Source organism: Microcebus murinus, chromosome 14, assembly GCF_040939455.1.
Source record: "Microcebus murinus isolate Inina chromosome 14, M.murinus_Inina_mat1.0, whole genome shotgun sequence".
Taxonomy (NCBI): Eukaryota; Metazoa; Chordata; class Mammalia; order Primates; family Cheirogaleidae; genus Microcebus; species Microcebus murinus.
The window spans coordinates 71,274,683-71,292,547 of NC_134117.1; the positions used below are offsets into that span (position 1 = coordinate 71,274,683).

The 17,865-nt window shown below is 54.9% G+C and overlaps 1 protein-coding gene across 3 annotated transcripts in view; it reads right to left on the reverse strand.

The window, feature by feature from the left end:
• The window catches only part of LOC142875570 (WD repeat- and FYVE domain-containing protein 4-like), a 303,723-nt gene that overhangs the window by 12,595 nt on the left and 273,263 nt on the right, over window positions 1-17,865 (reverse strand). For 2 of the 3 annotated variants that reach the window (XM_076010230.1, XM_076010231.1), the window contains exons 52-56: window positions 11,218-11,371; window positions 8,914-9,005; window positions 4,851-5,063; window positions 2,365-2,512; window positions 514-698 (exon numbers count right to left, since the gene is read on the reverse strand). In XM_076010230.1, the coding sequence (XP_075866345.1) occupies window positions 514-698; window positions 2,365-2,512; window positions 4,851-5,063; window positions 8,914-9,005; window positions 11,218-11,371 (792 nt within the window). The remainder of the gene's footprint in view (window positions 1-513; window positions 699-2,364; window positions 2,513-4,850; window positions 5,064-8,913; window positions 9,006-11,217; window positions 11,372-17,865) is intronic. The other variant, XM_076010232.1, reaches the window with a different exon arrangement.

The window sequence follows — 17,865 nt, forward strand, 5'->3', positions numbered from 1 at the left end:
ATGGCTGTCGGGAGGGGCACATAAAGCCACAGAGGGCTGGAGCGAGGTCAGACGGTCAGGGATTCAAGGGCTGTGGGATGGTGGGGCGTTGCCAGGGCAGGCCTGGGGCTGGAGGATGGCAGGGCCACACCCAGACGGCAGAGACACTGAATGGCCTATGGGGGCTGCTCCTGGTGGCCTCCTGAATGCTCAGCCTGTGTCCTCCGAGTTTCACCATGGCTGGTCCAGGAGCCCCAGTATGTCCCACCTGGACTCTGCGTGAGTCTGGGTGGGCTCGATGTAGCCAGGTGACAGCCAGCCTCTGATCTGGAGTTGACAGCACTCACTGCTAATTTGCAAGCTTGGCTCTTTGGAACAGAAGTTTGAGGCCTGGCCCATGAGTATCTCTGCTCAGGCTGGGGCTCGCATCGTGGGGCAGTGGGGCATGGGCAGCCGTCCCTGCTTAGGCTCACTGACGTCCGGACCACTTCTGCCCGCAGCAGGAGGAAGGCCGAGGCCCTGTGGCCAGCTCACCTTGTCAGAGCCGTAGTTCCCCAGGCAGCAGCTGAAGTCGTCGAAGCCCCAGCTGAAAGTCCTGCTCCAGAGAGGAGGCAGCAGCACTTTGTTCCTCTCCACAGCCAGAATGGTCTTCTCGGTAGGGACAATGTGGCCAATGGCCCCTTTGGGGGACTCTGAGCCTAGAGAAAAAAGGTACATATCTGCCCCCCCGTCAGTGTGGTGAACTCATGCCCCGACAACCCCGTGTCAGCTGGGCCCAGAGAGCAGGGCCACGGGCAGGCTGGACGGGGCCCGTGGCCGCAGCTGAGCGCCCGGCTCCTCTGACTCGGGCACGCCGGTCAGCAGTGCGGGCACACAGCCCTCCAGTGTCTCCAGGAGAGGAGGAGCTGAGGCTGCCTGTGGGCAGTGGCACCAAGCCGTAGGGGCTGGGGGACTCTGCCCTTCCTGCACCCCTGCCGCCACTACGGCTCCTGGCCTGCCCTAGCTCCAGCTGGGATAAGCTCAGAGCATGGGATTCAGAGCTGCCCAGACTGTACCCCAGCCCTGGTTATCCTGAGCGGGTCACCCCACCTCCGTACCTCAACCCCTCCTGTGAGTGGAGAGAACAGCTCCCCGTGGGTGTGTGGCGTTCCTGAGACTGCGCATCACACCCCCCACAGGGTGGGCTTGCCTCCCTCCTGCGGGCTGCACCCCTGCCCTGTGCCGGGTGAACGGGCTAAGGGCCCTCTCCCTGACCCCTGCCGCCCAGGAGGCAGAGACTCCATGATGGAGGGAAGGGGCCGGCGCAGCAGTGGCCCTGACGGCCCAGCCAGGCCCAGCACATGCTCAGAGGGCTCTGCCTGAGCGCTGGCTTGGTGCCAGCCCATGGGACACATGCCACTTCACAGCATTGTCACAATAAGCCTGAGGACATGGCCATTGCCTTCCCCACCTTATGTACAAAGGAGGAAACTGAGTCTGGAAAATGCCCCCCAGGACCAGAGTGCTGGTAAATTCCATGTGGGTCTCTCAATCTGTTTGAGATTTGTTCTATCTCACTTGTTGATGTGGTTCGCACCCTGCGGCCCCTCTCAGGGATGGCAGGGGCTGTGCCTGACTGTCCAGAGACTTAAATGTGGCAGGGGGTCCCCTGGCCTCGTCCTCAGGGCCAAGAGCAGCCGGCACCATATCTGCCAGGGCTGAGTGTGCCAAGGACACTGTTCTTGCATTTCAAGGGGGAAGAGGGCACGCCCACAAACCTGGCTTTACACGACGTGCTGCGGAGCGGGATTTCCCCACAGCGGCGCCCGTCCTGGACGGGGGCGGCACAGCCACCGCCCCACAGTCAGTTGAGAGGGACTAATAGTCACCAACGTGACAGAGACATCGCCAACGTGCTGGCACTGGGCGCGGCTCTCGCTGAGGGTGCACAGCTACCCTATTCAGGTCCCCAGAGCCTCTGGAGGAGCCATGAGGCCTCACAGCCAGGAGCAGCAGGCTGGGGCTCACACCTGGGCCACCTGCCCAAGGACACATGCTCTTGGCTACTGGCTGTGCGCCATCTGCATGCCCAGGGGCAACAGCGACCAAGGGGCAGAGGCTGCAACCCTCCCTCGGGGCACTTGGGGCATCCCCACTAGCCTTCAGAGGAGAGGAGGGTGTGTGTGTCTGAGACAGACAGACACGTGCGTCTTTAGAAGTCAGGGCAGGTCCGGGACGCTCCCAGGGCGGAGGCCTCCCCAGAATCCCACCATGACTGCAGACAGCCATTCAAAGTCAGACCCCAGTATTTTGTCAAGATCTATACCCTTGGGCCTCCAGAGGAGCCCAGTCACTGAAGGGACAACCCTGGGACAGGGCACCGAACACGGCAGGGCCAGTAGTCACCTTTGACCGTGACCCGGGAGGGCCGCAGCGACTGCAGGCTGTAGACGAAAGGCTGCGGGGGCCCGGGCGGGCCGGCGGGCGCGGAGGCGTCCTTTGCAGGGAGAGGCTTCCCTGCCGCGGTCCTGGCGGGGTGGGCTTTAGTAAAGAGCTGGGGAGGCAGGGAACAGACACATGGCACGCTGGCATTAGGGGACAGACAGCTGGAGGAGGAGGCGGCACCCCATGCACACCGCCACAGCGGCACCTGCTTCTGGAGTGCCACAGCTGGGCGTGCTCTGGACGGAGCTGAGCGCGAACAGCCCTGGTCCAACCCTCAGATGCCACAGGTGAGGGGCCCGGGGCTCAGAGAGGTCGGCTGCTTTCTCAAGGTCACAGAGAGAGCCCTGCTGCCTGCCAAATCTGTCTTATTCCCCAAGCTGCTCGGGAAAAGGCTGAGCTCATTCGGGAGCCCCTGGGCCCCAGGAGCGCTGCCTCTCATAGCATGGGGACACACGGCCCTCCCCTCCCTCGGTCACAGAGCTCCCTTCATCGGTTCAGCTATTTCTCATATTTTTCTTCCTTCCCTCACAAACTCTCTGCAGGCTCATTCATCCAGGCAGCAACACAATTCTTTAATAGCATCCATTCAAATCTTCCAACGAGCACAGGCAAACCTCATTAGTGGCCTTTCTACTTCTCATTTTTCTCAGAAGTCTGCCATCACATTGTGCCTAATGCCAAACTTTATGCATACGGAGCAAGCACCGAGCAAGGCCGTGCTGGCTGGCCAAGGCCTTGACGCCAGACCCGAGCGTGCAGCCGCCGCACCGGCTGTCCACCTGCCTCGCTGCCGGCTGCTTTGCCCAGCCAGTGGCACATTCCTGCACTCCCAGAGCCACCCACTGAGTGCCACGTGCGGGGATGGGGGCTGCACACGTGGGCAGAGTCAGGGCTCAGGTTCTCTGGGCAGCTGGGGTGGCGTGGGAGGGTCTCAGAGCAGCCTCAGCTTAGTTACAGCCAGGATGGAGCGCTGAGCTATGAAAAATAGCTGGTGGGTGAACACCACCGACAGAAGTCATCATCTCTCAATGCGCATTTAATAATGAACGTCCCTCCTCACACAGCGCGCCCAGCGTGGCCACAGGCTGGTCCCGCAGCAGCTGTAGCAGACACGGCCCCCAAGGAGCAGGGCGCAGCCCTGAGCGCGTCAGCCGTGTCTTTAGACCAGGAGCACGTGGCAGTTCTCATTCTGAGGATTACTTAGAGACATTTCTCAAAAGATCACACTATAAATAACATCAGAATCTAAAATGGTGCGCACTCCATGATTATGCTGTGAAATGGGAAAAGATCTGAGCTCATAGGCAAGGATTGATTGTGAGTACATAAAACCGGATGCAGCTGGTGGTAGTGGCCACTACTTTAAATTGTTTATCGCATTATCTATATAATTATATATTTTTTTAATTAAAGAAATGACAACATTAGGCTACTGAGTTTCTTTCCTGAAATTCTCTGCCCTCTACAAAGCCTTCTGCCAACTCACCTGGGCGCCTGCTATCCGCTCGCCAAGCATCCCCTCGCCCTTCTCACACTCTCCTTACCCAGAGCTGGGCCAACCCTAGCGTGTCTCGTTAACCACATGGAAAAGATATGAGTTCTGCACTAACTGCAGAGGAGCCCACCTAGCTCCCACCGTCACACGCAGGGAAGGCTGTTGCCAGGACTGACCCAGAAGCGGCTGGTTTAGGCACCCATTTCCTAGCATGGCTGCCAGGCTGGGGCCCCGGCCAAGGGGCCACACTTCTGAGCCCAGATGACTATGTCCGGGAACAAAACTTCTCCACACATAACAGTTGGGGTTGGGCTAAATAAGTGCCTAAGCCTCGAGCAGACCTTTCCTCTGTACGTGAACATGAACACGCCGCCGCGTGTTGCTCAGTGACCACGCTGATGGGAGATGGGGCCAGCAGAGAGAAAGGTCAGGAACCCTGCAATTCTCCAGGGGCCTGGCAGGCAGAGGAAGATGCTGTCACACCAGTGGCAATACGGTGCAAGCTTCGGACCTACCCCGATGGGGCTCTGCCTCTGTTGCTTGCTAATGGTGCAATTCTAGGCAAGTCACTTTTTTGCTTCTTTGAGACTCAGTTTCCTGATCCATAAAATAATACTTCCTATACCCAAAGCTCATGAGAGGATTCAGTAATATAAGCACACCAATAACTAACATTTGTTAAGTGCTAGTCATATTTCAGGCACTTGCAAGTACTTCCTATGTCTCATCTCACTGAGAAAACAACCCTGCAGGGCAGACACATATGTCAAGAACTAAGTGCCACGTGTTTACCATGGTGTCTATCACATGCATCATAGATGAACACGGCCTTGGCCAGTGTCATCACTGATGGCATCAGCTTCACCAACACCAGGTGGTGGCTGAGGGTGGAGCCTGGCATTGAAAGCACACTCGTCTGGGAAGGCAAGACAACGTGCGAGGCATGCTGTACCTGCTTGGGCACCTGCCCGAAGTTGCTGACAAACCCCAGGATGGTGCTCTTGATCAGGGGGTCTGTGATGCTGCTGAGATCCACCTTGTCGCCGTAGAAGTAGGGGTGGAAGGTGTTAACAGCTTCCACCGCGGCCGGGCCCTGCTGCTTGTACCCGAAAATGAGGTCTATCCAATGGTGGAGGTTGGCACTGACAAAGTCACTTTCCAGAGCCTGGAAGCAGAACCCAAGAGCATGGAAGCCAGGCCTCTCTCAGACGACCCTACACAGAACAGAAGGGGCTCGTGCGCCAGGGCGCGGGCTCTGCACGGGAGAGACAGTCGGCGGCACCCTGGGCCAGATGAACAGGAAGCGGGCAGATGAGCCAGCCACCCGAGGGCCACCCGATCCCGCCTCTAGCTGGTGGCAGACCATAGCTGACCGTCCCCACTACCCTGCTCAGCCACCTCATAAAACAACCATGCTGTTCAGAATATCTTGTGGCGTGGGCCGGCAGAGGCATCTAAATGGAAGAGACCAGACTGAAAATAAAGTATTGGCATGTGACTTAGGAAACCGGGAGAGCCAATTCTGACCAGAGAAAGTCAAAGTCAGGAAGCTGAGACTAAGGGTGGTGATGAGGACAGCATGCTCTGGGGCAGAGGGCCGGGTGCTGTCATTTACATGTTTCTTAGCATCTCTGTTCCTCAGTTTCTTCTCTGTAAGATGGACATTAACTGTACCCTCTTCGCAGGTTTCTGTGAGGATCAAGCCGTGTCCGCGTCCTGCGCACAGTGTGCGCTGAGTCTTCAGGTGACCGCGCCGAGCACCTGCCGGGGCCAGGACGGGCTTGGGGTCTGGCGTGTGCTGTCTCTTCCCGTTCACACCACCGTTTGCCAGCTGTAACTACCCCCGTCCTGGGGCGGGCTTGCGTGTGGTCTGTGAACCCAACATCCCAGCCCCGGGGGCTGGCTCAGAAGCCCACGGGGACACGCCCCCTCGCTGAGCTGTCTCACGTCACTCAAGTACTGAGAAATCACTGATATCTGGGTGTGGAGATCTTGGCAAATCATTCCTGGCAGGGAGATGGTATTATAGAATCTGCTTTTGAGGTGCAGCTCAGCGCCCAGCGGCTCGACATCCCTCCCGGGCGCCTCCCTGCAGCCCGGAGCTCGCAGCCTGCGAAGAGCAGCCCGCCCACGCGCCGAGCCGCAAGTGCGTGAAGACCTGAGGGACGTTCTGCTCACGTGCGGGCTCCCGACACCCAGCACAGGACACGTTCCGAACTCAGAGCACGTCTGTAAGTGAGAACTGAACTTCCCTACTCCGGAGCGCAGCTCCCACTGGAGTCAGCAACGTCTGCCCTGCTAAAGGCGACAGCTCCAGGGAGTAGAAAGAAGCAGCACAGGAGCGAAGCAGGCTGGCTCCGTCCCGCATGCGGCACAGCGGATGGTGCCGGCTCAGACTGGGCACCCAGGCGGGCGATGTTTCTCATCAGCTGCCACACATGAACAAGAGGAACTGCGGCCTGGTGTTTGGCTGTCCCAGTCCCCCGGAAAGGTGGCACCTGTTTCTGCTAGGCAGAGCCCAGGCCAGGACTGGGTCTCCCGAACCCAAAGATGTCCATCTGGGATTGTCTGGGCTCCCCTGCTGGTCCTCTGGAAGGACACGTAGCCCCACACCTGGGCCCAGGGAAGCCAGGTCACCTGTGCCAGATTAGCTTCTTCAAGGTGTATGGCCAAAGTGGCTCTGAGGCCAAGAAGGCCACACCCGAGTCATGCCATGTGAGGCGTGAGGAAGGGGCCTCCGCAATGTCTGCAGCAAAGCGTGTGCTGGTGGTCACAACAGAACGGCTGCAGGTGCAGCCAGGTGCGAGGGACGAGCCCCGGCCAAGGTGTCTGACCCTTCCACTGGGCCCTTTTTCCTAAACAACACACTCCCCACGCCCCAGGTGCTGCTCAAGCACACCTCCCTCCTTCCCATACCTGAAGCCTGGCCTTCCCCTGAGCCATCAACTCCCCTTCCGCAAGCTCAAGTGCCAGCCACTTGTTAGACGTGTCCCGTGTGTCGGGGGTCAGGAGGTGGAATTGGTGTGTCCTCAATCCTCACCGCCAGCCCCAGACCACTGCTCCCGCCCTCTTGTGAAAAGAACAAATGATCTGCTCCTCTGTGCTCCGTGAGACCTAACTCTACCCCCCATCCTCACTGCTATCTCCTACCGACTTCTCTGGTATCCTCATTCATGGAAGATGCTGACTCCTGCCATGCCTTCCTTCTTCTCCAAGCCCTGTCACCATCCTCAGCCATTGCACTCTCTGCCTCTCAGTCCCTTAGCCTCCACATCTGCAATGACTTTTGCTACCATCCCACGGACATACCACAACCCATGTCGGTGTGCGTGGCTGACATCCCAGTTGGTGAAAGCCACATCCTCCCCTTGCTGGTGTTTATCTGCTTCCTAAGTCTATTCTCCCACCTTGTAGAACTTCCAGTCCCTTTTCCCCTTTACTTCCTTGCAACCCATCAGCACTGTCTGCCTTGGAGAACGTCTTTATCCAGCTGAGATGGAGTGGTCCATCATCGCAGCACCACTCGGGCCAATATCTTGCTGTGTTACTGAATCATGTGTACTTCTGTCTTCTACCAGACCAGGGCTGATGCACCTGCAGGTCAAGTTCATCTTGGGCCCAATTACTCAAGACCAGTGGGCTGTGAGGATGACTCCTAACACTGAATTTCTAGAGACAGGATAAACCAGGGGGAAACTTACTCCTTGCCAGGGGAAAAGGACAGAGGAAAGGACAGGATTAGTGTCACTAGTCAGGCCTGCCTCAGGTCATCTTTTCTTTTTAGATATAATTTACATGCTATGAAACTCATCCTTTTAAAATGTGCAGTTCAACGTGTTCTAGCAATTTCATGCAGTCATGTAACCATCACCACAGTCAAGACATAGGACATTTCCATTAATTTGAAAAGTCCCCTTGTACGTGCCTTTTAGGTCACTGTCCTCCTGCAGACTGTGGGAACCACTGATTTGTTTCTCTCTCTATAGTTTTGCCTATAAATGTCACGTAAATAAAATCACATAGGATGTAGCTTTGAGTTTTGGCTTCTTTCACTTAGGACAATGCTTTGAAGTTCACCCACGTTGTTCTGCGGGTCAGTAAATGTGTCCCTTTTCATTGCTGAGTAGCATCCACCGCATGCATGTGGCATTTGTTTATCCATCTACCAGTGGATGGACATTTGGATTATTTCCAGTTTTTGCCTAGTTTGAATAAATCTGGTGACTATACACAAGTATTTGTGTGGACATGTTTTCGTCTTTCTTGGGTGAATACCTAACAGTGGAGTTGCTGGGTGATATGGCAAATGCACCTTCAACTTTATAAGACAGCCCCAAGCTTTGTCCAAAGTGCTTGTGCGATTTTGCTTTTCTCGCCAGTGACGTACGACACATTCCTGTTGCTCCACATCCTTGCTAGCTCTTGGTTTTATCAGTCTCTTAGGTTTAAGTCATTCTTGTGGGTGTGTAGTAGCATCTCATTGTGGTTTTAATTTATTCCCCCCAGTGACTAATAATGTTGAACATCTTTTCCTGTGCTAACCCAGGTATCTGTGTCCAAAATGGCCTCTGGCCTCTGCCCGTATCAGCATTTCTGGGTAATAAGCCAAGTCCTCCCCTGGCCTAGAAACCCTTTGGCCACTGGGAGCCCTTGGAGCCTCCAGACCCTGTCTGAGCCGCACTGGGCATCAAGGCCCAGGGACTGGCCCTGAGAGTCGGGTGGGCTGAAGACAGTCCCTTTCCCTCCAGGAGACCCAAGAAGAATCTGAACTCACTTCCCCCAGTCACATCCACAACAAGCTGGCACAAGGGCTACGCCTAATGGTGCTCTTGGAACAGCCCCGGACCCAAACCTTTCCCCGCCCACGAGAGGCACAGCTCCCACCCTGTCTCTGGTTCTGCAAACACTGAGCCTCAGTGCTTGTCCCTGGCCCTCCACGGGGACGGAGAGCCCCTGTGGAGCTGGAGGCGATACTGAGGTCCACATCAGGACACACGGATTCTGGCCTGACTCACCTGTCTGTGCAGGCTGATGAATTTCCGAGGGTCCCCATCAGCCCAGGGAGGGAGCTGCACATCCCCCAGCGCTGTCCCGTCCTGCATGCAACCTGAGTGGGACAACAAACCCCAGATCTGAGTAAACGGGAGCCCGAACCGGGTGAGGGATCGAGGGACATATGGACGTGCTGCCCAGGCTTGCTGACTTTGTGTGGGTCACAGCAGGAGCATCCTCCGAGGGCCACACTGCTTCCAGCCCCTCTGTCCGGCACGTTCCCAGACCTCCGCCCAGGCAGTGCTGGAGCTTGACGCACAACTCACACAAGACGCTCCCAGTGCCGGCACTGTCGGGACAGCACTCCCCACTATGCTGCGTCTTTCCCCCGGTGCCTCGCGCACAGCGCTGATGCAGCGGGACAGCCGGGGATGGCAGTGCCAGCGGCACGTGGGGCACTGACTCCCCGGGGCACGAGGCTCGGTTCTGGTGCACACCGCCTTACTGAATGGGCTGATGCGTTCTGACGCTATAATCTATGCATTTCTCTCCATTTTTAAAGTGAGGGCATCAAGGTTTTTAGACAGAGATTGCCCACACGGTAGGAAGAGGAGCTTGGGTTCCCGCCCAAGTCTCTGTCCTACCCGGTAGCTGCCCAAGCTTGAGCAAGTTGCTTTACCTCACTGGGATTCTTGTTCCCACCTGTACGATGGGCGTGATTACAGGAGTTGGCCCACAGTCCTGGCATGAGGATTAAGAGAAAATGCATGTGACAGTGTGCAGAGCAACGGCAGGCACACGAAGCCTGCTCCATGTGCCTGGGCCACCGTCTCGCCCGAACCCTCCAGAGCCGTCACGGAGCATCGAGGATGAGACCTGCCCCTGCTCCCTCTGGCCTGCAGGGCCAGGCTGCCCCTTCTCATCACACAGCCTCAGCCCACCTGTCACCCTCTTGCAGGTCCTTCCTGGGACCAGAGTAACGCGGGTCCTGCTGAGTCGCTCTCAAACCATTTGCTACCTATTTTCCTCATAAGACTTCTCAAGAGCCCAACAACATTCCCTTATAATACAGAAATTGTCCATATTTTCTCCCTGCTTCTCCCATCCCCACTCAGAAGGAGAACATCTTCAGGACAATCCATCCCCGGAGACCCAGCTAAGTCCTCAGTGCCTAAAGAGGCATCTGCACACAGTAGGTGCTCAATAAACACTTGTTCTCTTGCCTCCTCTGAGGGCCCTGCTCTCTCAGCCCCTGTCGCTGGCACGTGCCGCCATGTCTGAGCCCGTCACTTGCCCCCGGAGACCTGGCTGCATTTCCAGGACAGAGTCAGTGGTCTGGCCACTGCCCTACCCCAGGCCGGGCGGCCGCCCTCGACACACGTAAGGCATCTGACAGTGGCGAGGCCACCACGTGTTGGGGTCGGGCTCTCTGGGCCTGGCCCGCTCACTGCCAGGCTCTGCCACGATCTCGGCTGCAAATCCAGGCCTGAAAACCACTGCACAAAATTTGGTAGAAACTAATCCCCCCACGTGAGCTGCCCTGAGGCCTTCCCTGGCCTGGCTCAGGAGCGGGAAGGAGAGCCCTGAGGAAAGGGGACTCTGGGGCCGCTGTGTGCGTCGTGACGTGACGGCTCCTGCGTGCTCTCTGTGGGGCACATTCCCAGCCAGGCACATTCCCCGCCACTGGCCACGCCCTGCCCAGGCTCTGCCCACACGCCCCGCCCACAGGTCGCCGGACTCGTCCGTGTGCAGTGGAGGCTCTGAGCCCATGCACAGGGGACCGCCCACCGGGCTTCCTGAGTTGTTTGCTGCTTCTCTAAAGACGTCCCGACTCCTCCTGAGTGGGGGTCTGAAGTGCAGGAAAGAGGAGGAGCTGCCGCAAGTGCCTGCAGAATGGTCCTAGGACCCAGCCAGCATCCTGAACCCACTTATGGAACGAGAGGAAACAGGGCTGGTGCAGGGCAGGGGCTTGCCCAATGTCACTATGTAGCGGGCAGGGCAGTGCCAGACCCGGGCAACGCACAGCCAAGGGCTCCTGCTCCCTGGCTACCACCTCGCTGCAGACCGAGGCCTGGGACCCTTGGAGGAAAGGTCATGCGTGGGGCCGTGGCTCAGCGCCGTCCTGGCAGCCTGCCGCCCAGTGTCCTTCCTCAGCAACCACCTTTCCATCGGGAGCTACAAGCCAGGGGAGGCCGCATACCAGCCACACTGTCCTCGGGAGGGCCCAGCAAAGTCATTGACAAAGTTGGTCACGATCCAGATCCAGGGGCTACGTGAGAGAGTGCCCTGCATCCCCGACCCCTCGCTTTGGCCAGGCCTCCACTCACCGAACTCCACCTCGTTGCAGTTGGTTAAGAACTCTGGCAGGTAGAAGAACTCCGGTGTCAGCTCCCTGACATCGCTCATGTTCTCCCTGGAGGCTGACTCCCACGTGCTCTTCATGCTGTGGAACATTCTGTCTGCCACGTCGAAGCTTCCCCCCTGTGGGAAAAGGGGCCAACACCATCAGCCCCGCTGGCTGGCCAGGCACCGCTGGCATGGGCCTCCACCTCGCCTCTCTGGAACCTTGCACCAGAGCTTACAGGGAGGATCCAGGACCCATGGTGACCAAGGGATCTGTGCTTCCCTGCTGTGGAAATCGGAGTTCTGAGCAGATGCAGAAAAGCCACCTGACCATTCCCCAGTTTGCCAAGGGCCAGGTCTGAATCAGGCACTTACACGAGGTAGCAAGAATGAGAATGACTTGGATTTGACTTTTGAGATGCTCACATTTGAATTCCACAGACAGGAAGCAAAGAACCAACTATAGGACCAAGAAGGGGGTGGAAGGTCAGGAGAAGTTTCCTAGAGAAGCCCACCTCAGAGGTAGTCTGAAAGCCTGCTGATGGGGAAGACAGCAGAGTGTTCCGGGCAGAGGGCCAGGCCCCAGCAAGGAGCAGAGGCAGGAGGAGAGCTGGTTAGGTCACGGCCCTGGTGACATGCAACACAGAGCCCATGGCATTCCGTGGAGGAGGAGACTGAGCAGGAAGGGGCTCTGGGCCCAGTGGGCTCAGCCTTGATAGAGAGAATTGGTCTGAGGATGGAGAGCTGGAGGAGCACCAGTGCTCAAGGGGTGGGAGGCTTGCCCATGAAAGACAAGATGTCCACAGCACCTGCCATGGCCAGCCTTGGTTCCAAGGACCATAGGCACAGGTGGCCTGATGCAGCCCCAAGCTTGGCAGGGTTGGACCGGGTAAGACTTACAGAAGATTCTTTCCCTGGATGCTTTGATCTTCCCACCCAAATTGCCAAATTTCTTGAGCTGATGTTAACTTCATTCATTAAGTGGTCTGGGGGTTGGGAGGAGGCAGAGAGGTGCTTCAGACCAGGTGGTAGTTGGAGGAATGAGGACGATGGGGGCAGAGGGACTTCAGGAAGGAGTTTCCAAAACTGGGTCTTGGGTCTACTGATGTTCTGAGACATCCATGGAACATGTCCCTCCTCAGGATTCATAGTTTACTTGTTCTTATCAAGGCTGGGCCTTTTTCTGCCATCTTCCGCAGAGCACCCACGTGGCCTTAAGAGCAAAGGGCAGAGTCCAGCATGGCGGTGCCTCCTCTGTGCCTGTCAGCCCCTGCCCCGCTCAGAGGGCTGAGGATCCCCACCAGCATTTACCTACGGAGGGTTTGGGCAGCAGCAGTGGCAGGTGAAGGGGAAAGAAGGGCAAGAGCCTTCTCTTGGTGTGTCTGGTCTACACATGGGCGATCTCTCTAATCCTCACTGCAGGTACATCAGGAAGGAATTGGTATTTCCATTTTGTAGATGAGAAAGCTGAGGCTACTCAAAGTGTACTGATATTCCCAAGGTCAGCCAAGCAGTGAGTGACAGAACTGGGGTCAAACCCATGGCTTCAATGGCAAAGGGCAGGGTTGGCCCCATGCCAGTTTCCGAGGGGGGCCTCCTGGGACCTGGGACAAACTTGACCTACTCTGTGTGGACCAAGGGGGACTCAGCTCCTTCTGATGGGGCAGAACCTGCCTCACATGTGAGGTGGCTGTGCCCGGGCAACCCGGTGGGCATGGACTGGCTGATCGATCTTCTGAGTCAGACTTGAGGATGGAGTGAGATCCACGGGTCATTCTCCACACAAGGATGGGGACAAGGAGAGACCCAGTTACTCGTGACGTCTAAACCAAGCACAGCACATGGCAACTCAACAATGTGGCTCTACCCCAGGGTCACTTTGCTTTCAGCTGAAATTAGGAGATGATGTCCACCATCGAATTTAAATTGAAAGGGAAATAAAATGGGGGCAGGGTGTCTAAATAAATCTGCACCTAACGCATCACTCATTGAAATGCATTAAGAGCTCTGTGCATTTAATCTGCAGCCCGAGCCTCACATCCACGGGAGATTGATGCCTTTTCATCGTCACGTTTCCCTTCCACAGCTTTTATGAGTGCTGATGGTAATCTCCTGAGAAACAATATGATTTGGTAATAAAAAGATTACCTGTATTAAATAAAAATAATATATACATACGGAATATTGTTAGTGCTACAAATCTGGTTAAAGATATTACCACAAAGAAAAATGCTATTTTTTCACAGCTGTCTAATGCATTTTAGCAAAAGTAATGTCTTTAAAACTTAAGCCTGTATTATTTATAAAGGAAGCAATAACTGATTTTCCTATTTCCTATATTAATAAATGTATTTGCATACATTTGTTTCAAAATTAATGGGTTTTCTCACTTCTGCAATACAAAAGAACCACCAAATTCCCTAGAAGCAAAAGTAGAGTTGCTTTGATACTTGCACTGCCAGCCTGAGGGTTGATGTCCACTCTGGTGGCTGCCAGCGACGAGTCCCAGCTTGGACTTAGTTCTCAGGAAAGGCAGGAATGAGAAAGGGAAGAGGAGACAGAGGGAAGAAAGGCGAGGAGAGAGGCCGAGAGGCGAAATGAGGGTTTATGGAGCGCCCACCTAAGGGAGGCCCAAACCCAAATGAGAGGAAACAGCAGCAAAATCAAGTGTAGAGATTGAAGGAAACAAAGTGACCAGAGAGAACTACTGAACCAGGATTTACTCCTGAATCTGTGCTGCAGATATTCTTGAATATCAAGCATAGAGAAGCCGGGCGTGGTGGCACGTGCCTGTGATCCCAACTACTCAGGAGGCCGAGGCAGGAGGATCACTTGATCCCAGGAGTTTGAGTCCAGCCTGGGCAACATAGCTAGTCCTCATGTCTTAAAACAAACAAACAAATAAACAAGAATAATAAATTCTACATGTATCCAAATGGACTGAAAAAAATAACAGCCAGGTCATTGTTGCCAAGAAAAGAACAACTTCTTACTGGCAAAAGATTTTCCCATGTGACATTCAGGCTACGAGACAGTGGCACCAAATCATGGCTGGAAGGTTCTAGGGCAAAAGTCATTGAATTTTATGCCCAGTTAGAACATCACTCATATGTAGATGCCTGTAACATATTTTGAGTATTTAAAGATTCAGAAATAATATAACCCTAAGTATCTTTCTTCAAAATCCTTTAAGAGGTACTCAATATTGCTAAGAAATGAATCCAAATTAAGAGCAAAATAATGGGAATAGAAGTGGCTGGCAAGGACCATTGCTGGATCAATCCTAATTAAAATCAGGGAAAAGTCCATAATCATGGTACGGCCATTAAAACTGCAAACCCCTGAAAAGGAATGATCTGTATTAAAGACAATGCTCCTCTATTGTGTGGACACAACCTCTATGTGCACCATTGTCCCTGGATAAGCATTTCAATTGCTACAATTTTAAACCCTCTCCAACATGGCCAGGGAAAGGATTTGGGAAAATATGTTCAAGTCTTGATCCATACCCATGGGACACTCACTAACTGAATCTGCTTCAGTAACTGAAGGATCCCCCGATGCATGGATATTTTGTGATATATGCTAGAAAGTCTATTCTTCCTTCTAGATGGGACTGAGTCAAGTCAACCTGCTGCCACGTCTGGACAGTGGGATCTATTTTCCAAGCAGACTGACAAGCCATTCTCACTGCAGACATTCCTTCCAGTAGTTTAACAGTGCCCCAAGCAAACAGCTCCCTTACAGGGCCCTATAGATATAGTCAGTTGATCCAAACCACTGTCTTTTCCCATCAAAGAGGCAGAGTACAATGGTGGAAAGCACATAAGCTTTAGAACCAGGCCAAATTGGGTAAGAATTTCAGTTCACTCTTGCAGGATGATTGAGTGAGTTTCATAATCTGATTAACCACCCATGCCCTCCTCTGCAAAGCTTGGATGATGTGGGTGTGAAAACAATTGTGTGTGTGTGTGTGTGTGTGTGTGTGTGTGTGTGAAACATACCTCACGTGGTGCCTGGGCATGCAGAAAGAGGTGCCAGGTGCACCCAGTCCCCAGGTCTTTTCCCTGCACAGACTCGGTACTGGGGAGCAATCTGGGCCCCAGTCTCAGTGCGCATGGGGTAGGTGCCCAGAGGCTCAGAAAACGGACAAGAAAAAGCAGACAGATGTTACCAAAGGTGGGAGATGGAGCATGGGGGGCAGGGCGGAGGAGTGGGGTCCTCCAGTGCCCAGGACAGGGCCAGGCAGTGGGAACCTGAAGGACGGGGAGGGAACAGGAAACAGAGTGGGCTGTCAGGCAGCTGTGCGGCGACACCACCACCAGAGAACTAAAGTGGCAGACGTTGAGGGCAGGAGGGAGCGGGACAGGTGTGTTCCCTGGGCTTCTGCAGGAACACGCCCACCATGGGTCCCACGGAGTGTGTGGGGAGCCCTCACACCAGCCTGGCTGCCGGGTCAGCCTCGAAGTAGAACGGGCTGACCCCGGAGTGGCCATCAGCGTCCCTTCCTGTGGGACGTGGCCCTTGCACGAGTAAGCTCCACAAAGGGTGCCAACACTCTCGTGGCCTGCTGCTAGGGGGCGAGGAGCGGGCATGGGGTGCTCGGAAGCAGCCAAACAGTCTCACATTGTCTTAGTCCTCACCACCCCAGGCACACAGTTCACCCACCCGGGACACTGGCCCCTGAGCCAGGAGCCCACAGGGGGCTCCCAGGTGAATAGGCAGGACGGGCCAGGTGCTCCTCCATGGTTCTTGGTCCTCTCTGCAGTTAGCATCTGTCTCACACAGACACCAGCCATCTCACCTCAGGTGGTTCAGAAAACCCTTCCCCACTGCTGGTAACAGCTGCCTTCACAGGGGCTGTGACTTAATTAACACAGCACTTTATTTTGTTTCTTATTAAATCAGCAGCAGCCGCCGCTGTGTCCTGGCTGGGCACTGGCTGCCGTGCTGGGCCCCACCTCGCGGGGTCTGATCTCAGGCCTGAGAGCAACTGGTGCTTTTACTGGGGCAGAAACAGGTGCATGGGCTGGGGCTGCAGCAGGGGCCTGGTCCCCAGTGGCTCAACTTTCTTCAGGCTCACAAACGCCAGCCACAGCAGGGCTAGACTCCCAAGAAGTGCAGCACAAAGGGGCCACCGCTGGGGCAGACGAGCCCCAGCCCCCACAGACGGTGGTTCAGACCTCCAAGGGAGTGGGGATGACAGAGCACACAGCCGACACGTTCCTGGCCACACTGCCTGTACCTGCCTCCTGCTCATACATATACTATCGTTTCTGGATTGTAAGAATCTAATATTGTGATAACAAGTTTGGGGCAGAAAAACAAACAAAGATAGCAGTGATAGAGGCATGTGTCAATTCTAAAACCAGCCCAAACTTAAGAACATTTAAACAGGAGAGGAATAAAGCACTCCTTACAGCCAGGACCAGAGTGCGCTACACTGCAGCGGGAGGGAGTTCCTTGTGCTGTCACGGCTCGGCACAGCACACGCTGAGCACGCCACAGTGCCCAGAGAACCCCGTGCCTGTCTCCTAGCAGCCCAGCAGACTACACCGGGCGCACCGCACAGGCACCCGGCATACGACAACACAGCTACTCCACAGCAGAGCTGTCGTGCTGCCTGCCACTCTGCCCTGGGTGCACGGGGCCGCGCTGCCCACACACGCAGCCAGCACACTGCACACAGGCTGCAGCTCTGCGCGATTGCCTGTAGGTCACACTGCACGAGTGTGTGCCTGTGTGTGATGTCACATGAGGACGCTGCACTGTTCTACTGAAAATGTGACCTTGAAAATGGAATGTGTCCCTATCCCCTGAGCACTCTGTCCCCTCTGGGCAACCTCTGTAGATTCCAGTGAGTGTTTCAGGCTCAGTGTCCCCAGAGCTGGAACCCATCTCATCTCCACGTCATTTCTTGAGGGAGGGAACCTCCTAGAGACCCAGGCAACTGAGATTAATCACAGCGCCCTCTCGCAACCTGGGGAGGGTCCAGTGAGTTCCCAGCACATGGAAGGCATAACAGTGTTCACGGCAGCACTGCTCACAACAGCCAAACGCTGGAAGCAACCCAAGTGTCCATCGAGGGACAAATGGATAAACAAAATGTGGTTTATGCGAACCATGGAATCATACTCAGCCTTAGGAAATTCTGACACATGCTACAACATGGATGAACCTTGAGGACATTATGCTAAGTGCAAGAAGCCAGTCACAAAAGGACAAATATTACATGATTCCACTTATGTGAGACTTAGGGTAGTCAATTCATAGCGACAGAAAGTAGAATGGTGGTTGTCAGGGGCTGGGGGAGGGATGAGTGGAGTGTCATCACTTAATGGGTACAGAGTTTGAGTTTGGGAAGATGAAAAAGTTCCAGAGATGGATGGTGGTAATGGCTGAACAACAATGTGAATGTACTTAATGCCATTGAGCTGTATGCTTAATTATGGTTAAAAGAGCAAATTTTATGTTATGCATGTTTTACCACAATAAAACAACAGAAGAAAAATTTAAATAATGGTTGTAAGATACCTAGCACCATCTAAGCACACAGTTAAGTGCTTAATGAGCATTAGAGGCTGGTACTGTAATAAAAGGGACTTCAGAGGCCAACATCTCGCCCACCTCCT